At 42.0% G+C, this 24,396-nt stretch overlaps 1 protein-coding gene across 1 annotated transcript in view; it reads left to right on the top strand.

Moving 5' to 3' along the window:
• The first annotated feature begins 2,435 nt into the window (after positions 1-2,435).
• The window catches only part of DPT (dermatopontin), a 39,933-nt gene continuing 17,972 nt past the window's right edge, over positions 2,436-24,396 (top strand). The window contains exon 1 of the mRNA XM_075850747.1: positions 2,436-2,775. Coding sequence (XP_075706862.1) covers positions 2,480-2,775 — 296 coding nt within the window. The 5' untranslated portion in view covers positions 2,436-2,479. The remainder of the gene's footprint in view (positions 2,776-24,396) is intronic.

The following is a 24,396-nucleotide window of genomic DNA, read 5'->3' as shown; positions in this document are numbered from 1 at the left end:
GGTTATGCTGCAGCAGCAAAGGTGCCAACAAGGCCGGGCTCCCACATAGCGTAAACACGGCAGAATTTCTGAAACTGAATTTTGTGCGGAAATTTGGTATAATTTACAGTAGCAGTAAAGTGAATGAGACTTTGCAAATCTCAGACTAACACTGCAGAAATAAATCGCAGAAAAGTTGTGCGGAAAGTGTTCCCGGTGCCACTTACAAATCAGCAGCATGTTAATTTATGCTGCGGATTCTGTGCGGAGATGCTGTGTGTTTGGCCCTTTGACTTTAATAAGGGGCATAAATTCTGCAAGTTCAGTTGTTTTGCAGTTTGTACAACGATTCTGCAGCAGAAAATAAAAAAAATGCTGAAAATCCGCAGCTGCACATAAAATTAGCTATTTACCAATGCTTCATACTAAATTCACAGGTAAAACTGCATTATGCGCAGCAAAAACACACAATTTGCTGCGGATTTGTTTGACTGATTTACCTGCTTTTTTTTAGATTCCGCTGCAGATTTTCTGTTGCAGAAAATCTGCAGCGTCTGCTGCCTGTGGGAACATAACCTTAGGCCTTGATTTTGCATATATTTTTTTAAGCCAAAATCAGGAACAGAACCTAAACAGAAGAAATATATAAAGGAAGGCCTTAGGCTATGTTCACACGCTTAATAAAAAAAAACGCAGCTGTTTTCAAGGGACAACAGCTCCTGAATTTAAAAAGTTTTTTAAGCAAACTCGCGTTTTTCGCTGCGTTTTTTACGGCCGTTTTTGGAGCCGTTTTTCTATAGAGTCAATGAAAAACTGCTCCAAAAACGGCTCAAGAAGTGACATGCACTTCTTTTTCATGGGCGTTTTTTAGGCGGCCATTTTTTAAAACGCCACGTAATCAAACGCCCCGTGGGAACAGAGCGCCGTTTTACCCATTGAAATCAATGGGCAGATGTTTGGAGGCGTTATGCTTCCGATTTTTTTGTCCGTTTACGGCCCGAAAAACGGCCGAAGATATGCCATGTGAACATACCCTTAAAGTGTCTCCTCTCCTATCCAATTATGGTTTTGGCCTAAAAATATGCATGAAAAATCTGCATCAAATCTGCACTGTGCAGGCGCAGCCCTGCCTTGACCGTTGACACATATAAGAAGAAAACAGCGTAGCTCAGCATACATTTGTATTGGAAACCTAGCATAGTCGTCTATTCAAAGAAAAGAAAAAAAAACACATATACCTCACAGTATACTTTTTGCACTAGAAGCCAACTGTATAGGCAGGACCAGATTTACCAATAGGCAACCTACAAACAGAAGCAAAATGTATGCCAAACAAGTGCCCTTAATATTTTGGTTGGCTACTTATAGTCCATGGGCCAGTTAGTCATATACATATATACATTGGAAGAATTTCCCGGGATATATACCGAATGTAGAGCCAAAATGTAGTGTGAACCCAGCTTAGCTACCTCTGATACGGCAAAACAAAAAACACGCACTGCCTTACTACAATGTTCTCCCGCTACTCCAGGATTTATGCTCAGAGATAGCGTGGCCAGGATACCGGGTGACACATGCACAGTGTTTGCTGCCTGCTCAGCCAATGAAAACACACCAAATCCTATGTAACTGAATGTGAATGTGGCCTTATGAGTGGTTTGGCTCAGTTTCTTGCTTTCAAACATCACATTAGTCCTGACCTTGCTCTTGTTGTGTTCTTTAGTGCATTATTTGACTGTTCGCTGCCATCCCCCGCCTAAATCTCTGAATTTCTGACATCCTTCTTACAATTCTGGTCCTCTCTACCATGCCTGAATATAATTCCTGCCACTGACATTCTCTCCTGCTTGGTCGTGGTACCGCTACATACAGAATTAATCACTAAAGAGTCACTTTATTCTGGTGCCAGCTGAGAACCAAACCAAAGTTGAGGGAAAAGGAGTTTCTATAAGTCATTTATGTGGTCTGTTTGGGTTTTTTCACTGAACATCTCTAGGGACCAAAAGCATTAAAGATACACCGTAATAAGACATGCACCTGTGTAAGTTGGCTATGATCAGGACAGGTTTTCATTCTTGTAATTTATTCATTGACAGCAAGCAAATATTTTTGAATATAGTGAAGTACTGAAACATGATTATGTGAACTGCTGTACCACAGAGAGTCTTATTAGATACTCGTATGTGATATTTCCTTGGTCAATGTGTTATAGAATCCCTTTAAAGATCTGGAAAATAGGTACTTGTAGATTATTAAACAGTTTGTTGGAAATCTTAACTTATGAATGTTTAATATTAAATAAGACGCTGTTTTATTGCAGTTCAGATATGTTTCCACCTTAAAATCCTAACTTTCTCTTCTATTTTTTTTCTCCTGTTAAACTATGACACACTGCACTTGGCTCGAGACATTGAACATCTGGAAACCAAATGTTCCTCTGGATAAAAAAGAGCAAGATCAGAAAGTGAGTCCCATAGTCTGTGCCAGGATCATAGACAACATGATGCTGTTACTGCTGGGTGTACTGCTACAGTTGGTGGCTGCAACTTGGGCACAATATGATTACTATTACTCCCAACAAGACTACTCAGATGACGATCGGTGGGTTAATCTTTTTAGGCAAGGATTTAATTTCCAGTGCCCTCACGGACAGGTAGTGGTTGCTATAAGAAGCACATTTAGCAAAAAAGAAGGATCAGATAGAAGATGGAATTACGGGTGTATGCCAACCCCTCATGAACTTGGAGAACCTACAGAATGTTGGTGGGAAGATATCAACAGAGCCGGACTGGAATGGTAAGAAATTGTCATAGAGCAGATGGCAGCCCCTTCACTTCCATGCAAACGAGTGTTCTGTAATTACTGTTCCTGTTATTGCAATTAGGCGGAAACTTGATGGGAATTGTTCATTTGCTTTAATTGTCCAAATTGCTATATTTTAAGTCATCATTATTTAATATGTACAAAATTAATGTTTACCATTTACGCCCCAGAAATATGGATTATTATAACCATAATTCCCGGACTATGCTGCTTAATAATGTATGTGGTTCAGGGCATGTGATATGCACCATGCCACTAGCTCCTCTTTGCTTGGTTTTATTATATGGTTTATATGTTTTTATCCACCTATTAACAAACACCATAAAGAGAACCGTAAACTTGAAATGATGATTTAAGAAAACCATATGTTAAGATTCAGCAGATCCTCTTACAAGCATTCTAATAATGATCCAGTGCTCTTCAAATACCCGGAGCACAGATTTCTCCCATGAAAGGTTGGCAAGAGTTGTTTTTTTTTATAGTACATAACGTTTAGATATAGTACATATGCACATAACATTTTCTGACTGGGCAATGTAACAATTTGTATTAAATTACTGTATATGATAATGTCTGGCAAAAAGCAGACTGGGCATGGAATCAAAATGTGTTGGATAGAACTCATGTTAACACAAATACATATAAATGGACAGTGACATGAATAGAAGAGAGAGACCATAGCAAAGAATGAGCCCCCTATTATGGTGAAGAATTTTGCCACCTAGGATAGAGGGCCTGATGTTGTTTCCCCTCCACAACCTTTCTATTCCAATTCCTCATCACCTTGCTTCCTAACTATAAAGTTCCTCTGGTCCTGTACAGGTTTTTGCTATCCAGTAACAAAGGGGGTAGGACCAACATGGGCTGGGCACCCTCTCTCCAACGGCCCTCATAGAAGCCGCAGTTTCTGCTTTTTTTGGTACGTATGCCCTGAACAAAACAGAAGATCTAAACAGAAGACAGGGCAATCTGCAGAAACACTATTCATGTGGTTGCCAGAAGTCAAAACAGACGAGAGCAAATAATATTAATATCATCAACATAATCATTCCTCTTTGTAAATATATGATATTTCCATGAAAAATTATTAGTATTTTACCAAACAGACATGCAAAATATCCTGCGTTTTTCAAACTGCGGTATTCTGCATACCTGGTGTTCTTGTGGTCTTTTTCCCCCATTGACTATAACGCAGAAGGATGTGTACCAGGTAAACCATATGTATAAACTGCATTTGCAGTTTTTATCTGCAGTTTCACAATCAAGGTTTCCCACAGAAACAGTTCTAGAAAGGGTAAACGTATACATTTATACACATATACACATATACACTGTGCACTAATTCAGTTACATGGACAGCTCTGTTTTTCTGGGGTTTTTTAAGTGGAGAAATTGTTTATAGAGACCAATCACATTGTAGCATTCAGCCTCCAAAATACCTCTAAAAAATTAGAGCTTCTATCTGATTGGCTGGTCACTTTTCCCATTCACTAGTATCAGGGGCGTAGCTAAAGGCTCATGGGCCCTGGTGCAAGAATTTAGCTTGGGCCCCCCTACCCCTCCCCAACACCACAAGACCCCTGCACGCGCCTATGCCCATCCGCCTTGCCCAACAGCAACCATGGATGCCCCCACACAGTATAATGCCCTCCATAGCTGCCTCCACAGTATAATGCCCCCCATAGCTGCCCCCCACAGTATAATGCTCCCCATAGCTGCCCCCCACAATATAATGATCCCCACAGCTGCCCTCCACAGTATAATGCTCCCCATAGCTGCCCCCACACAGTATAAGGCTCCCCATAGCTGCTCCTCCCCAGTATAATGCTCTCATAGCTGCCCCATAGTATAATGCTCCCCATAGCTGCCCCTCCACAGTATAATGCTCCCGTAGCTGCCCCCCACACAGTATAATGCTCCCAATAGCTGCCCCTCCAAAGTATATTGCCCTATAGTGCTCCCCACAGTATAATGCTCCCATAGCTGCCCCCACACAGTATAATGCTCCCATAGCTGTCCTCATACAGTGTAATGCCACCATAGCTGCCCCCACACAGTAAAATGCCCCCACAGCTGCCCTCCACAGTATAATGCTCCCCATAGCTTCCCCCACACAGTATAATGCTCCCCATAGCTGCCCCCACACAGTATAAGGCTCCCTATAGCTGCTCCTCCCCAGTATAATGCTCCCATAGCTGCCCCCATAGTATAATGCTCCCCATAGATGCCCCTCCACAGTATAATGCTCTCATAGCTGCCCCCCACACAGTATAATGCTCCCAATAGCTGCCCCTCCACAGTATATTGCCCTATAGTGCTCCCCACGGTATAATGCTCCCATAGCTGCCCCCACACAGTATAATGCTCCCATAGCTGTCCTCATACAGTGTAATGCCGCCATAGCTGCCCCCACACAGTAAAATGCCCCCATAGCTGCCCCACACAGTATAATGCCCCCATAGCTGCCCCCACACAGTATAATGCCCACCTTAGCTGCTCCAATACAGTATAATGCCCCCCATACCAGCCCTCCCATACAGTATAATGCCCCCATGCAGTATAATACCCCCATATCAGCCCCCCCCCATACAATACACTGCCTCCCATATCAGCCCCCCATACACTATAATGCCCCCATACAGATGAATGCCCCCATATCAGCTCCCCATACAGTATAATAGCCCCCATACAGTATAATGCCCCTCATATCAGCCCCCCATACAGTATAATGCCCCCATAATATCAGCCCCCATACAGTATAATTCCCCCATATGTGCATAATAGAAAAATAATACAATTCTCTGTTCCCACACTGGGTGGAGAATTCTTCTCCTTTGCCTCCTTCGCCTCCGTCACTACATCGCGCCTGTCAGCGTCGAGCCGCTCATTGCTTAGTGAATGCTGGAGGAAGGAGCCATGAGCTCCTTGCTCCAGCATTGAATTCAACAGGAACCGGGACCTCGGTGAGTGACTCGCGACCCCCCACAGTTTGTAGTGTACTGTATTGTGCAGTTTGCGGTGGAGAGAGGAGGAGGCTGTAATTTAACGGCCCCCCTCTCCTCTCTCCACCGCAAATACAGACAGCACAATACATATACATTATGGGTCACCTCTGCAGCTCACCTGGAGTCTTCCAGGATCTTCTGCATTGGCTCTTCCACGCTAGCTCTTCCACGCCCCTCACATGACATCACGGTCACATGGTACACGTGACGGCTAAGGAGCCTGGCCCGTAACCAGGAAGTGCTAGCGTCGCGGCACAGTGAATGTATTTACTTATTAGCGTGCTGTGTGGCAACGGGGCCCCGCGGGCCCCCAGGCTTAGGGGCTCGGTCCCAATTGCGACCGCTACGATCCATATAGCTACGGCAGTGACTAGTATCCCCTAACGCTATGTCCTTTGGAATTAAACTCGGTCTTCGAATTAAAATGTTTTCTCTAAATTGATTTTAGATCTATAATATATTTACATTAACACCATTTCTATGTAGCCACCTTCTAACTATAAATGGGTATTTTACCCGAATGTATGAAGCTGTTTGTGTAAGATCATATGAAATTGTCTATATCATAATAAGAGATGACTCTCTATACGGACATTCACGTCCTTATAATGTTACTATTAATATGTGGATTATTATGATGTAAATGACAGGGTATATGCACCAGAAAATGTGTCCAAGATATAGTAAGAATCATTTCATAGAGGTTGAAATAGGATGGGGTTCATCATAAATAAAACACTATATTAATTATTATAAGTATTATTATTATAGATTAAGTTACAGTGGAGCCGGATTTATACAGCTCCTAGCCCGGTAGCATAGATGAGTTATGCAATGAGATCGCACTATGCCGCAGAGCGACTCAATAATTCACGATGTGATAATAATCTACTTTGTCCATTAACCAGTTCAGGAACGGGCTATTTTGAGCCTTCAGGACCAGACACCGTTTAGCCCTTTTAGCACGTGTTAGTTAAATGGCTACAACTTTTTTATTTGTTGGGCTAACGACGTGATTTTTGCGATGTTTTTTCCGTAGGCAATGCAGGTTTCTTTTTTTTATCGTTTTTATACAAATCCTTTTTGCTAGTTTAGAATTTTTATTCAAAAAGTTTGAAAATAATAGTAAAAAAATAAGCTTTTTTAAGTTTCAGCTATTTTTTTTGGTAATGGCATGGTTTTACCCTAAAATAGACCTTTTATTTGTGATCGTCATTGTCATTTGGGAACTTTTTTATTTGGCGTGGGTATTTTATGTGTATTTATTATAATTTTTTTTTTGCACTTTACTATTTTTTTATTATTATGGTCTGTCCCTCAAAGGTCAAAAAATACCTTTGGGGAACTTTCTAATTTTTTTTCTTTCTTTTACACCATGTTTTTCCACTGTAACTGGAGCTGCACAGCAGCTCCAGTTACAGGAGAAATCAGCCCTCTCATAGTGACGATTGTCACTAATAGGGCTGTGCTGGGTCGGTAACGGCACCCGGCGATCATGTGACCAGTCACATGAACACCGGGAGGAATAGAGACAGTGGCGCAGCCGCTACCTCTAATCATATACACAGAGCGCATTGAGCGCTGTGTAAAAGAGATCGGAGAAGACAGAAGCAGCGAAAGCTACTTCTATCTTCTCCTCAGGGTTCCCGGCAGTCACTGACAGCCGGAGACCCGACATTCAGTTGCCCGATCGCGCGGGCAGCAAGTTAAAATCCAAGCCGTAAATAATCTATGGCTCGGGTTTTAAGGACCCTGACCGCTGGCAGTAAAAACACAGCCAACGGTCGGGAACCAGTTAATACATTCACTGCGTGAATGTTTTTATATGTAATTTTATGTAGTCGCTACATTTTGTTAGATTTTATATAAATTAAATTTAAACAACTGTATGTTAAGAAGATTAGCGGCTATTTAAACACATGTATGGTACACGCCTATATGCCCCAGAGGAAGCCAGTAGGACGAAACCCAAGGTCGGTTTGCATTATTTGGCGTGCCGCAAAAGATTGTCTTATGCTTTTATTCTATGTCCGTTTTGTAAGTATGGAATAAACACGTGGAGTTTGTCATTTCCCAAAGGTAGTGCACTCCTTTTTTCTCCCTTGTTGGAGATATAGACCATAGAGTACGAGTATTTACACAGAAAGCTACTGCATCACTGTGTGGAACCACAAGTACTAGTAAGATACACACCGGTGGAAATTTGTATTGTTTTTTCTGCATGCAAGCTGATGGAAGGAAAACCCTTGATGGACACTTCAGACTTTACACCTACAACCGTCTGAGCGGTAAAAATCTATCAATTTGTCTTTGTTTACTGTGGTGTTGAGGATTTCACCCCCTTTTTTACCTGCTCCGGTTGTTCATCTTCTTGTTGAGAAGTTATAGTGAGTGGAGAGCTGAGTTCTCTATATTTGAGAGTTCAGTAACCGCTCTGTAATAGAAAAAGTTGGCAAAACTCTCTCCTATGTGTACCCCCCAAGCTGGCGTTCAGTAGCCACACCCTCTCCTATGTGCACCCCCAAGCTGATGTTCAGAAGCCTCATATGCATGTTTTTATGGCACACTGAGTACTTCATCTTTGATTTATTTATTTTTATTGACATGCCGTGCAAAAAAGTTTGCCTACCCCTGCCCTAATGTGTTAAGGACAATGTGTGAGTGGAAACGCTGCATGAAAAACATAATGTTATGAGCAGCAGTGTTGGTCATGCTGATGTGAGCCACTGAGGCTTATTTGGAGAGAGTGACGTGATTGCTCTGCTGCTCCTTAAAGATACCTGGCCTCAGAATTAGGGTGTTGGTGAGAGTTGCAGTTTAAGTAGACCATAGGGCCTGGGCTATTCCCCAAACTTATGTCCCCCTTCTCCACGACCGCCCTGATGTGCCGTGTCTATTTTCAACACTACCTTTCTGTGCGAGCATTGACAAATAGGTGTTATAATTCCCCTTGTCAAAGGGCTGTGTCCCTACCTACTCACAGCATACTGTGTCCTCAACCATTGCTGACAGCATCATACTATGTAGGGACACATCCTCCTGACAAGGGAAATGGTAATACCCATTTGTCTAATAGTCCTGCGCTCCACAAATCGTTTTGTGGAATACAAGGATTTCCTATAACAGACATGTCTGGAGAGGTGACATCACCTCTATAAATCAAGTGACTCACAGGTGACGTCTTCTCTGATGGGGGTCGTTCTATTTTATTTTCTACTCCACTGGCACAGACCACTATGGCGACTTCTCCTGACCAATGCAGAGTTTCCTGATGAGACATCTATGCCCCCCGCTTCTGCAGCCATTCCAGCCTCTATAGAAACACAAAAATTCAAACAAACACCCTAAATAAATAGACCGTAAACCAGACCTTACTAAATACAGACCCCCAGACCTGACCCCCTAAACTAATAATGACCCCCAGACCAGACTCCCTAAACTAATACAGACCCCAGACCCTGAAATACCCCAGACCCCCTAAATGAATACTGACCCCAGACCCCCTAAATACTGACCCCTAAACTAATACAGACCCCAGACCAGACCCCTAAACTAATGCAGACCCCTAAAAACAGACCCTATACCAGACCTTCTAAATTAATACAGACCCCTGACCAGACTCCCTAAATACAGGCCCCAGAACCCCTATATACAGACCCCTGAACACTTAAATAAACATAGACCCCATATACTTACATAGCAGTTTACAGTCTTCTCTATAGAGTCTTGCTTCGGAACTAGGACTTGCCTTACATGCTCATATGACCTGCAGGTGTTTCAACAGTAACCGTAATCTGACCTTATGTCTGAAGGTCCTTTAGCTATACATACACAATGCAGTTTTATCATGTTTTTTTTGGCAAAAAAAAAGCATCAAAACGGCAATGTACATTGGGCAGCCATGCCCTCTCCAGGAGCCTCGGGTCCCGGGCGGCAGCCCCAAAGATGACCACGACCGGTTGGTGATAGCGCATGCTATGTGTGTTTGCTTGTGCATATCTGTACTCTCTGTGCCAGATCATGTGTTACCTTAGTCCTTGTTTGCTTCAGTGTTTGGTCTTGTTTAGTTCTTCACATTTATCCTGTCTCAATTGCTCTGCAGATTAGGTACTCCATTAGGAACAGTGTTTGGGACAGTGCGGGTCAGTGGTGTCTGGTGTTAGGTTCAGTGCTTAGGAATAGATCCAGGGATCGATAAAGGGCGAGCTAGAGTTAGTCGGTTTGTTACCATCATTCAACTGTTATCATCACTCATTATCCGTGGTTATCATCATACGACTATTTTTATCACCCATCATCCGTTTGTTCCCATCATCTGACTGAAATCATCATCTTGGTACCATCCATGTCTTTATTTATTATTTATTATTTTTGTTGCCTTCTAGTATTGGGATTTGTGTTTCATATTACCCTTCGACAGTCCGGTTGGCTTACAGTTTTACCCTACTGTAAGGCCCCATGCACATGAACGTGCTTTTGCGGCCGGAATTCCCCCGAAAATTCACGGAAGAATTGTGACCCCATTCATTTGTATCTGCGGGCGGCTCGCGGCTGACAGTCCGCCGTCGGCCGACCCAAAAATCACGGCCGTGCATATATGGCTACGGTTGTGTGCATGAGGCCTTAGTCTTGAGGATAAAAGAGTACAGTGAGACATTGTTAGTTCCTGGAAAAGGGGATTGCTATAGGTAAAACCTAGTTCTGCTATTATATGGCCAGCCAACTTTGTTACACAAACAGCACAAAAGCAAAGTGTACATTGTAAACTATGAGTGCATTGGCTACTTATCTCCACGTGCTTTATGCTACTTAATGATCTTTGCTATTTTCTTGTTTTTATATTCACTTGTGACTTATCTTCTGGTTTTCTTGCCTCTCCATTCATGGTAATAGCAACATTATTTGCTCCTCCACTTTTGTTATAGCAACTGTTTCTCTTGCTATGACAAATTATACATCCCGTCAATGTTGAAGAGTTAGCTTTCTTCCACTTACACTATTATACATGAATTATGGATGCCAATCTAGCTACGCAATACTATTTTACTGACATAATTCATGTATCTTGTGCTATACAAACCTTTCCAGCTGCAGCTATTGATTAATACACAGTGATTTGTTACATTTTTTATTATTATTATTATTATTATTATTATTAGTAGTAGTAGTATAAAGTACTGTATATTTTCCCATAAATGTCAGATTAGTTTTAATTTCATGGCTATAGATTGTTTATATAGATAATGCTCTGTGTTCGAGAGGCGTTTTATGCCTTAATACTTTTGATGCCAGCTTCATTTCCTTAGCTGTTTTGTATTCTAGCTGTCGCAGATGTAGAGAAAGATTACAAGGCTGTGATGTGATCTACAAGTACTCACAGGCGCATGCATTGTCAAGCATATCAAATATGCAATTTGCTCTGCAGATCTACAGACCTTGCACTATAATTTAAAGACATGGCAACCTGTAACATTTTCTTTGTACCATTGTGACTGGAACTGGACATAGTTATATTAATGTCTTTTTTGTAGAAGTCCATTGGGTGTCATTCAAAATCCAAGATAACAATGCATCTTAGACAATTCAACAAATACTTACAATCATAGTAACAAGCCCTTGTCCCTGTAATGACAGGGATAGGGAAACAGACAAGTGAGCCCTAATCTACCCGCCACTCAGTCCCTGCCTACTTGCAACGACCCGCCCTAGGTGACGGGGTACAACTGGGCGACGGTCCCTACACTCAATAAGTGCACGACAGACAACAAACAAGGAAACACAGAACAAAGGGAAACGGAGCAGTTGCCCACGGCAACACCGAGAGCAACAAGAGTAGTAAACGAGCTGAGTCAAGGCAGGAGAGTACGAGGTGCCAAACGTAGAGCAGGAGAGTAGTGAACAAGCCGAGTCAAACCAGGAGTGAACGAGGTACCAAACGCAGAGCAGAAGAGTAGTCAGTAAGCCAGGGTCAATACGAAGCAGGGGCAAGTAGTTCAAGAAGCTGCAGCAGGGCCAGGAAACCAACAGAGAAGAATCACAAGCAAGGAGGAACAGGAAAGGCAGGTATAAATAGACAGAGGGCGGGAGCTAGCTCCGTCTGGCCAGGCTGTGATAGGCTCTCCCACTCCTAAGCCTGCCATCCTGAGTGGTGGAAGATGGAGTCAGTCTCACAGACATAGAAGCAGGTGCAGACTGATTACCTATGGGTGTGGATACAGAAGCTGTGCCTGGCAGATCCTTAACAGTCCCCCTACATTACCGATAATAGCTCCTTGTGAAAGGAGCAAAGAAGCGCCGATCAACGAGCTGTCTCGTTGATCGCCGCTCATTTACACCACCCTCATCGGGCCGAGAAATAGGACCCTAAAGGTACTTTTACACTGATCCCTTTTGAACGTGTAAACGAACGCCGATCAACGAGACAGCTCGTTGATCGTAGCTTGTTCACTCCTTTCACAAGGAGCTATTATCAGTAATGTATGGGGACGAACGCTTGTTACCACGATCGCTCGTCACCATACATTTCTATTATGCCGTCAACACTTTTCCCTGTTTACACAAGGAGATGTGCTGCCGGCAATGATAATATTTTAGGCTGCCAAAACGATACGATCAGCCGATGAATGAGCGTTTGGTCGTGCATCGGCTGATCGTTGACCCGTTTACACACGGCAATGATCGGGAACGTGTGTTCTGTGAACTGGACACACACTTCAAAAGCAATTACAAGGAAACCTAAATGTATTCTATGTTAGTCTGTTAGGTGACCCCAGGAGTTTGTACCTGGTACTGGTATTTTTATCTGGAATGATTTCAACAGTTAAGTTTCCTTATTTCAAAGGAAACCTGTCAACTGGAAAGACTCACCTTAGATTAGGACATGTGTGATGCTTTATCAGAGCTAAACCAGTGACAACAATTTTGACCACTAAATGGACATGAAAGCACTTTGCCCATCGCCTAAACTGCTTAGTAATTGAGCTCTTCCTATTTCTTCCTCTTCCTATTTCTTCCTCTTCCTTTTTCTTTGGAGTTATGACTGCAGGGAAGTATGATTTCAGCTCTACTAAAAGGGCTCATAGAGGGAAGAGGCCCATTTAAAAGCTCAATGCTCAGCTTAAAGGGGTTAGAAAAGCATGGCTGCTTTATTTAAAAAATAAAGCATATATCACACAGACCATAGGTTGTATTTGGTTTTGCAGCTCAGCTGAGCTGCAATACCACACACAACCTGTGGATAGGTGTGGTAATGTTTTGGGAATAAGAAGAATTTTTTTTCTAATCCTGTACAACCCCTCTAAGAAGCACTTTATTGCATGCAAGTTTACAAACTAGTCCTGCTTTTTAAAGGCACTTGTCTTGTTGAAAGGTTACCTGATAAAGATCTCATACCCAACATTGGTCAGCTCACCCCCTGCTCTTTCATGTAGGCCATAACCCCTGTAATTGTATTGTGAGAAGAATGGCAAACCTTAACAATATAGCACTGGATGGAAATAATGAGAACGGAAGGTTTAAGAACAAAGGGCTCTGACCATCTCAAGCAAATATAAAAAGGGAATTTTATTGACTTAATGTCATGTTTTAAAGTCTAAATCAAATTAGCTGAATTCTAGATTTCTCTCAATTTAACGATTAAAGAGACACTCCAATTTTTTATTATTGCCATTGTTTGTACAGTACACCTGGTAAAAGGATGGGCAGGCCATCCTTTTACCGGGCGCTTTGTTTCAGAAATATCCTGGCCGCAATGGGGTCACGTGACCGCACTGTGACCGGCCGATTCATACAGCGTCTGCTGTGTGGATCGGAAGTCTCTGTTGCTATGCATTCCTGAGACTCACATTGAGCGTCTCTTTGGAATGTATAGTAACAGAGACTTCCGGTCCACACAGCAGAAGCTATATGAATGCATGACCGCTTTGTGGTCGGGATGTTTCTGAAACAAAGCGCCTGGTAAGAGGATGGCCTCCATATAGGTTGTTGGCGTTATATCACAATTGATAATGCTTTAACGGCCAGGATCAGAGATAACTCAGATTCTGGCTGTTTAACCACTTAGATATCACAGTCTCTAGCGCCCGCAGCATCTAAGCCATTAGATACTAAGAGTTCTCTCTCAACTCATTGTCCCCCTCGATGCGAATGCGTGATGATGATGGGTTGTTATTGCCGCCGAGAGCCCAGTGAAAGCCCCCAAGGCTACCATCTTAGTACAGGGCTCACAGGACATTTTACTGCAATGCAGAAGAACTGCAGTGTATTGTACAAGGGATCAAACAATCGCATGTTCAAGTCCCCTAGTAAGACCAAAAAATTGTTAAAAAAATATGTTTAATGAAGTTTTCAAAAATTTCTGAAAAAACATAAAGATGAAATAATGTAAACAATCAAAAATAAAAATAATTGGTGTTGACCGCATCTGCAATGATGCAAACTATTACAATACAAGACTATTTATCTGGCAAGGTGAACGCTGTAAAAATGTATTTAAAAAAATTCCAGAAATGCTGTTTTATGGTCACCTCATCTACCAAAAAGAATTGCATAAAAATGTGAACAAAAAGTTGTATTTACACCAAAATGGTACCAATTCTGAAAGTATTGGGTTTTCAGAATGTGGTGACACATAAAAAATGTTTTTTTTTTAACAAATAGTTTCTTTTGTTGTTTTTTTTTTTAAGTAGTAAAACATAAAAAAACTATATATATTTGGTATTGCCATAATCATACTGATATGCAGAATAAAGTTAACATGTAATTTTTATCGTGAACTCCATTAAATAAAAACTCAAAAACCAATAGCAGAATTACTGGTGGGTTTTTTTTTCATTCCACCCCAGAAAAAATGGTTGAAAGTTTTATAGTACATTTTATAGTACATGGTGCCATTAAAAAAACAAGCCTGAGGCCAAAAATGGTGATGGCGGCCACAATGTATAGCTATCTGCTTTATACAGCTATAACATTAAAACCACTGACCGGTGAAGTGAATAACATTGATTATCTTGTTATTCGATTCGTACAATGGTACGTGTCCAGGGGTGAGATATGTTAGACAGCAAATGATCAGTCATTTCTTGAAGTTGATTTGCTGGAAGCAGGAAAAATGGGCAAGCTTAAGGACAGGGGCGTAGCTAGAGGCTCATGGGCCCCGATGCAAAAATTCTTACTGGGCCCCCCCCCCCCCACAAACTTCTCATGGCCGACGGTCCGCTTTCAGCTGCATCGCTGGGTCTCCTAGGTGACCCAACAATGCAGCACTAGCAGCCGGGGCGTCACTAAGGCTGGGTTCACACACACTATTTACGGATGTAATTCGGGCGTTTTAGCATTGAATTACGTCCGAAAATGCGGCTCAAAAGCGTCGGCAAACATCTGCCCATTCATTTGAATGGGTCTTACGATGTTCTGTGCCGACGGTCATTTTTTTTACGCGTCGCTGTCAAAAGGCGGCGCGTAAAAAAGTGCCTGTCACTTCTTCAGACGTAAATGGAGCCGTTTTCCATGGACTCCATGGAAAACCAGCTTCAATTACGTCCGTAATGGACGCAGCGAAAGACGCCTGCACATGCCATTACGGCTGAAATTACGGTGCTGTTTTCTCCTGAAAACAGCACAGTAATTTCAGCCGTAACGGACGCTGCCGTGTGAACATACCCTCAGGGCTTAAAATGTCCGGGAAATAGCCCCAATACATATGTGTCCGCCCCAAAAAATGTGTGTATAGGAGACAGCATAGATTATCTATAGCACTACGACCCTATAAACTATGGATAGGATTAGATACAGTGGCTCAGCAGACAGTATCACACATGATCGGATTAGATATAGGGCCCAGCAGACAGTATCATACATGATTGGATTAGATACACAGCTCAGCAGACTGTATCACACATGATAGGATTAGATACAGGGCCCAGCTCGCTGACATTGCGGCTCCAGCGCTGGACCCAGGATAGGTAAGAATAATAATTTTGCTTCTTTATGTGTTACTGATTATTTTTGTGTTTGTGTTTTTTTTACAGGTTCGGTTGTTGGACTTCGGATACGAGGACTTCAATGACGGCGTTTTTTTTATTCTCAATAAAATGGTTAATGAGGGTTGTTTTTTTATTTCAATAAAATATTTTTTCTATGTGCTTGTATCTTTTTAAACTTTATTATCACCGCCTTAGTAATGGCCGCAGGCTGATTGACAACCTCCATTACTAAGGCGAGGCTTAATGTTAGCCGGTGCAGAGGCTACACTAACCCCCATTATTACCCCGGTACCCACCGCCACCAGGGGTACTGGGAAGAGCCGGGTACAAACCAGTACCCGACCATCTGTAGTGACGGGCAGGCACCGGGGTGGCCGCAGGCTGGTAGTATTAGGCTGGGGAAGGCCAAAAACAGTGGCCCTTCCCACCCTTGTAATGCTGCCTGCTGCTGCTGTGTTGTATCTGGCTGGTTATGAAAATTGGGGGGGACCCGAAATCGTTCTTTCCAATTATTATTTTTTTTTTAAATGACGTGGGGTCCCCCCCATTTTTCATAACCAGCCAGATACAATAAAGCAGCAGCAGGCAGCATTACCAGGATGGGAAGGGCCACTGTTTTTGGCCTTTCCCCTCCTGATAATACCAGCCTGCGGCCACCCCAGTGGCCTACCATCACTACAGATGGTCAGGTACTGGATCGTACCCGGCTCTTCCCAGCACCCCTGGTGGCGGTGGGTACCGGGGTAATAAAGGGGGTTAGTGTTCGCCTCTGCATCCGCTAACACTAAGCCCCGCCTTAGCAATGGATGCTGTCAATCAGCCGGCGGCCATTACTAAGGCGGTAGTAATATAGTTAAAAAAAAAACACAAAGACATCGAAAAAATATTTTATTGAAATAAAAAAAAAAAAACACACACAACCCTCATTAATCATTTTATTAATAAAAAAAAAGCCGTCATCGAAGTAGTCCTGGAATCCGCCGTAGTCCAACGACCGAACCTGTAAGAAAACACACAAAATATGATTAGTAACACATGTGTTAGGGTATGTGCACACACACGAATTACGTCCATAATTGACGGACGTATTTCGGCCGCAAGTCCCGGACCGAACACAGTGCAGGGAGCCGGGCTCCTAGCATCATACTTATGTACGACGCTAGGAGTCCCTGCCTCGCTGCCGGACAACTGTCCCGTACTGAAAACATGTTTACAGTATGGGACAGTTGTCCTGCAGCGAGCCAGGGACTCCTAGCATCGTACATAACTATAATGCTAGGAGCCCGGCTCCCTGCAGTGTGTTCGGTCCTTTACTTGCGGCCGAAATACGTCCGTCAATTACGGACGTAATTAGTGTGTGTGCACATACCCTAAGGCTTAGATACAGGGCCCATGTGTGATACTGTCTGTGGGACCCTGTATCTAAGCCTACCACAAGGTAGGCTTAGATACAGGGTCCAGCAGACAGTAATCTTATACAGTATAAGATTACTGTGTGCTGGGGCCCTGTATCTAAACCTAGTGTGGTAGGCTTAGATACAGGGCCCAGCAGACAGGATCACACATGGGCCATGTATCTAAGCCTACCATGTGATTGGCTTAGATACAGGGCCCAGCAGACAGGATCACACAATCTGTGATCCTGTCTCATGGGCCCCCTAAGCCTGATACATCGTAGACTTAGGGGTTGTGCAGTCCCTAAACATTGATGGCCTATCCACAGGATAGGCCATCAATAGCTGATGTGTCGCCCGGGACCCGCAAATCAGCTGTTTTGAAGGGGCCGCAGCACTTGTACGAGAGCTGCTTCCCCTTCATTTCACTACTCGCTCACACTGTGAATCGCCGACACCGATTCACAGTGTGACCGGAATGAAGTGACAGGAATGAAGGGGAGCAGCTCTCGTACGAGTGCTGCGGCCCCTTCAAAACAGCTGACTGGCGGGTCCCGGGAGTCAGACCCCGCCAGTCAGGGCTAAGCTTACCTTCCTCTTCGGCCGCGGCGGGAGTTCTGTAGTCTCGATGCTGTGCGCGGCGGCATAGCGCTGTGACGTCATGCGCTGCGCACAGCGCTTGACGTCAGGACCTCCGCTGCGATCCGGAACCAGGAAGGTAAGTAAAGTATGTTACTATAGTAACAGGGGCCCGCGGCCCGAGTTACTATAGTAACTTTTTATTGATGTGGTGCGGGGGGCCGTGGGCCCCCCTGGCTTCTGGGCCCGGTCGCAATTGCGACCGCTGCGACCCCTATAGCTACGCCAGTGCTTAAGGATCTGAGCAGTTTTGACAAGGCCCAAATCATGTAATGGCTAAACTACCAACAGCTATGGTTCGAGAGGGGACAATGGGTGAACTGGTGACAGCGTTGAGGTGCCCAAGGCTCATTGGTTCGTGCGGGAGAGGACATGGAGGGTGGTTACATGCTGTCTGGTAGTCAGGAAATAATCAGATTATATAGTGTACAGCGGGGAGGGAGACAAGTACCTTGGTATCTGGTGGGGAGAGCAGGGTGCAGGTTACCTTCTGTCAGATGGTAGCAGGTAGATAGGTTACCTTGTGTCATGTATCCAACGTGAAATGATGATGTCACCACTTGACCTCACAAGTACTTAATTCAAAATGTGCTTGCCAGTCTGACAGGAAAGATTGCCTGCGGTCTGCTGCTCAAAATGCTTCTAGGGGAGGACATCTTCATAATACAGCATCTGATGGAACATGGCACAATTTTATTCTCACAGATTTTGCATAAATCCTTAAAAAAATAACTCCATATGCAGTGAGAGGCATTTAACATGCACCTTCCGCTTAGACAAATATGCATGTTATTTCTATGGGGAGATAAGAGATAAATGGCTGCCTGACATCTCCGGTGCCACTTATCTCAGGGGAAGCAAAGGATTAACCAACTTAAAACCCAACCTTGTCGGTTTCTTTTAACCGCCACTCTCATTTATTTTTTTATTTAGAGATGTATGTATGTATGTATGTATGTATATACTGTGTATATATATATATATATATATATATATACACACATACATACATACATACATGTATATACACACTCCTCAACCTTGAAATTGCAACAGCTAGGAGGAATAGTTTTGTAATTGTGGAAATCACAGGGTCGATAGACAGGTTAATGATATGCAAATGATAAAAAAAATGGAAGCAAAATATTCCAAACATCTTGATTTATTCAATATAAAAAATTAGCGACAAGCGCAGAAATACACGCACTTACAAGGCTTGGCATGTTATCAATGAGATCATTAATGGTTGTCTAAGGAATGTTATACCGCGCTAAATGCACTTGGGCACGCAAATCATCAAGATTGGCTGCTGGCAGCTGCCTTTGCAAATGCAGAGTAATGATGTCCCAGATGTTCTCGATGGGAGACAAGTCCGGAGATGCTGCAATCATGGTAGCACGTTTAGGCCATGTAGGTTGCTCACAGTAGCATAGTAGAGCAACATGCAGCCTGGCATTGTCCTGTTGAAAAACGGCTAAAATCACGGCCAAATCAATGTAACGCCTTGCTATTAGTGTACCTGAAATGAAGACTAGAGGGGTCCGGCTACCGTACATTTTGCCAGTAGGATCGGTGGGCGTTCCCTTGTGAAGGCCTTTTCATGGGGTTGCCTATGTGGTTTCCAGACCAATCTCTGGCTATCATTGCGTCTGAGACAAAAGCGGAACTCATCGTTGAAGAGGATAGACCTCCATTGCCATTTTGCTGTGCACCATTGTACCCTTTGAGAGTGGTGGCATGTGGTCAAACCTGTAGCTGGACGTCTGGCTCGTAGCCCAATGTTATTTCAAATGCCTTCTGATGGTTTGTGTTGACATTGGTTGTCGCCCTCAGCTATGATATGACGTCCAATTTTACTTGCAGTACAGAATGGGTCACTATGCGTCATTGTTCCAATCAGACGATCCGTCCGTGCAGAGGTTCGCCTCCACGCACCTCTTGCTGTCATTCCCGTTTGTTGTTGTTCTCCCAACCTCTGGGACACGCAACGTTGAACAGTACTGACATATTGGCCTTGGCTCGTAGCGATCTGTAGGAGTGATAAAGCAAGGTCTCTCAGTTCAAGGATTCTGTCCTTCTTAGTTTGCGACAAGTGGCGATAACTGGCACGTCAACGAACAGGAAGCATCGCACAATCATCCCACACCACTTGATCCAATTTTTGAGGTTTCATGTGGCTAAAAAACTTTGCTTTCAATCTGGCTTTTATGACCCTCCCACATGCCACAGATTGGAGCAAGGTGCTTGAAAAGTTGATAATTTGCAGATCTTAGCAACACCTGCTACTTGATCGATTTGCATAACCTTACGACTTGCCCTTCTTGGTGTTGCAATTTCAATGTTGAAGAGTGTATATACATCAAAAATAGAAAAATCTAGGCACTCACTGACTAACAGTAAACTTCTTTAATTCAAGATCTTGGTCTGTTAGATGTGTCTACAGTACTGTGCAAAAGTTTTAGGCAGTTGTGGAAAAATGCTGCAAAGTAAGAATGCTTTAAAAAATAGAAGTGTTAAAAGTTGTTTTTTTTATCAACTGACAAAATGCAAAATGAATGAACAGAAGACAAATCTAAATCAAATCAATATTTTGTGTGACCACCCTTTGCCTTCAAAACAGCATCAATCCTTCTATGTACACTTGTACACAGTTTTTGAAGGAACTCGGCAGGGAGGTTGTTCCAAAGATCTTCGAGAACTAACCACAGATCTTCTGTGGATGTAGGCTTCCTCAAATTCTTCTGTCTCTTCATGTAATCCCAGACATACTCGATGATGTTAAGATCAGGGCTCAGTGGTGGCTATATCAACACTTCCAGCACTGAAAATAGTTCTTAATGACATTGGCTGTATGTTTGGGGTCGTTGTCCTGCTGCAGAATAAATTTGGAGCAAATCAGATGCCTTCCTAATAGCATTGCATGATGGATAAATATCTGCCTGCATTTTTCAGCATTGAGGACACCATTAATCCTGACCAAATCCCTAACTCCATTTGCTGAAATGCAGCCCCAAACTTGCAAGGAACCCCTACCTTGCTTCACTGTTGCCTGCAGACACTCATTATTGTAACAGTCTCCGGACGTTTGGCGAACAAACTGCCAAATATTAAAAATTTTGACTCATCAGTCCAGAGCACCTGCTGCCATTTTTCTGCACCCCAGTTCTTATGCTTTTGAGCGTAGTTTGGTAGCTTGGCCTTGTTTTCACATAGAAGGTATGGCTTTGTGACCGCGATTCTTCCATGAAGACCACTTCTGGCCAGACTTCTCCGAACAGTAGATGGGTGTACCTGGGTAGAACCGGTTTCTGCCAGTTCTGAGCTAATGGTACTGCTGGACATCTTCTGATTTCAAAGGGAAGTAAGCATGATGTGTCTCTGATCTGCTGCACTAAGTTTCCTTGGCCGAACACTGCGTCCTTAATGTTGCCAGTTTGCAGAGTGTGAACAGCACATCTTGAAACCCCAGTCTGCTTTGAAATCTTTGCATGGGAGAGACCTTGCTGATTCAGTATAACTACCTTGTGTCTTGTTGCTGTGCTCAGTCTTTCCATGGTGTACCTGTGACATGAAACTGTCTTCCACAACCTCACCTTTGTAGCAGAGTTTGACTGTTCCTCACCCAGTTTTACACCTCCTGCACAGCTGTTTCTGTTACAGATAATGACTGTGTTTTAACCTACTTATGAAGATGATGATCATTATCACCTGTTTGGTATAACTGGCTAATCATTTACCTGACTATAATCCTACAAATGCCACGACTTTGTGCAAGTATTCAATCACTTTGTATTTTGTTGATTGACCAAAAAAAACTATTAACACATCTATTTTTAAAGCATTCTGACTTTGCAGCATTTTTCTACAATATATATATATATATATATATATATATATATATATATATATATATATATATATATATATATATATATAGAAAAAGAAAATTTGCAGCACTCCAATGTGAAAAAAGTGGTGGTTTATTCACTCCAAATACAACAGCAACGTTTCAATCCTACAATAGGATCTTTATCAAGCCTCGAGGCTTGATAAAGATCCTATTGTAGGATTGAAACGTTGCTGTTGTATTTGGAGTGAATAAACCACCACTTTTTTCACATTGGAGTGCTGCAAATTTTCTTTTTCTATACATTACATTACGTCCGAGGATCGGGACGTTTTGCTGGGCACCTGATCAACAATTTCTGTGTGAGTGCTGCTGCTTTCTTTTTTGCTATAGATATATATATATATATATATATAGATATATATAGATATATATAGATATATTTGTATGGATTTATCTGTGTGCATGTGTGTTCAGTGTTTGTATAGAAATGAAGGAAGTAGGACAGAATGTTGTTTCAGCATAAGCAATGACTCACTTAAAATTAGGGTGTTCCTGCATTATACATCTCAAAAGCATTTTCAAGCTGAAACATGTAAATATTGTACTATGTATTATATGTACAACCAAACATAATAAGAGCTGCTATTGGGGAGAAGAACTAAAAGTCTTTGCTGCGCGTTATTCTTGTCCATAAAATTATATTACAATTGGTAAACCATTTACAAAAAGGCCGATATTCTGTTTAATTACAGAAATCCAATGTTTTGCTTAATTTACAGTATATTTTTTGGCTAATTTATTAAGCTATTACAGTATAATAAATGACAACTTTATTTTAATAAAAAAAATAAAAAAACAACATGATACTTCATAAAAGGCAACACTAATTTTCAAACCGCATTTGGGCGCATGTTCAGCATATACACTGAGAAATTCTCGAGACATATACATCTAACATACCCATTGATTATCATGAGCCAAACTTGATAATAAGCCAAACTTAATACCCAAAGAGTTTTATTTTGGGAGAGGTTTGACCAGTAAACATCGGTATATCTTTGACTCAACTGTATTGAAAAGCATAGGAGACTTCTCATTTCAATATTTCTATATGTAATAAATATAACAATAGCGGATGTGTACAGGTGTATAGCATATAGTGGGTGAGGCATTTGAAACTGTGTTAACCCAGCCTAAGTTATACTCGCTAAAGCACTAGGGAGAGACAGACGTCTTGTTTCATCCATTCCATTTTCATTATTTTAAGTTATTTTCAGAAATCAGAAATTAACTTGCACTGTAGTATAATTTTTTTAAAAACATACCGAGAGAAATTCATTAAAAGGGGTGTTCTCACACTCAAGCTGGTTAGCGCTGGGAGAAGATGCACCATGTTATCAATTTTCCCTGCAGAGGCCACTGCAGGGGAAATGTAGCATTAAATGCTGGCATTCCAATGAATAGTATGGATGCGACGGGTCCACAGAGCCGAGGCTCATAGGGGGAGGTTCCGAATGGTGGACACGGCCGTCATTATGAAACAAACGAGAGGTTTAAAGCAACGACAGATCGGACCAAGCGTTGTTTCCTAACATTATTGTAAGTAGAAAACTTTCAGAAATTAGTGGTGCTTGGTGGGCTCTGATGTCCTGCCCACTTTTTCCAACACATTCGTATGTGTCTGAAAAAGTGGCACAGGGGCTTCCTAAATGTGGCGTTCAGCTCAAACACCATCTTTTTCAATGTATTTACTCCCAAAAAATTTTGTAAATGGACTAAAAAATCTCCCCCATTTTTTTAGAGAGTTGAATAAAGTGATAAAGCACTCTTTATTTTGCCCAATCAGTTAAGCAGTAGAAATGCATTCATTAAAGGCTCAGGTATAATATAGATATATTTAAAAAAATATATATTCATTTGAAATATGTATGTTTTTTTGAATTATTATACTATAAAAACATTTTAGAATAATCTTGCTTCAATTATTTTTTTTGTGTATTTTTGTGTTTTTTATGTTGGATTTCAAAGTGGTTGATCCAGAATAAGAAAAACATGACCTCAGCTGAACCTTTAAATTTGTACTTGTTTGAATGTTTTGTTACCAATCAGCATGTGTTTTGTTACCAATCAGCATGATGTGCATTCACGTGCCTGAAAACAATAGCTGCAAATTATTTTATGTACTGTAATAAAGTATAAAGTATTAAATTGCATTTTGCCAACAGGTGTGCTTCAACAGTATATCCTGCCAGTATGATAGCCATGATTCTTGGAGTTATTCACTATGAATAATTTTATTAGCCCTAAGGTTGTGGCTCAAAAGAATAACAAGAGGAAAAGAGCAAAATGTTCTGTCCGTGTTTGATCAAAAACTTTGAATGAGTTACTACAGGATATAAAACAAGTTCTGACATTCCAGGAGTAATACAATCAATGTCACTTACCTCGGTTTCTGGTGTTATAGAACAGCCTGTGTTTCATTGGGCAAATGGAATTAGTTAATTTATTAAACTGTTTGGTCACCTTGCATATAGAATTAATCAAAATAGAACGTTGAATAACTTTGTAAATACATTGCTGTTTTTTTTTAATTTTTATCTTACACTGATTCTGAGTCACATTCTGTATTATACTCAAGAGTTGCATTAACAACATTCACTTCAATGGGAGAAAAGGCTGCAATACCTGTGAATAACCACTAAATGCATGTCGACGGTTCACAG

Source organism: Rhinoderma darwinii, chromosome 2 (genome assembly GCF_050947455.1).
Source record: "Rhinoderma darwinii isolate aRhiDar2 chromosome 2, aRhiDar2.hap1, whole genome shotgun sequence".
Classification (NCBI taxonomy): Eukaryota; Metazoa; Chordata; class Amphibia; order Anura; family Rhinodermatidae; genus Rhinoderma; species Rhinoderma darwinii.
Note: the sequence above shows the minus strand (reverse complement) of the source record. Positions and strands in the feature narration are given on the sequence as shown.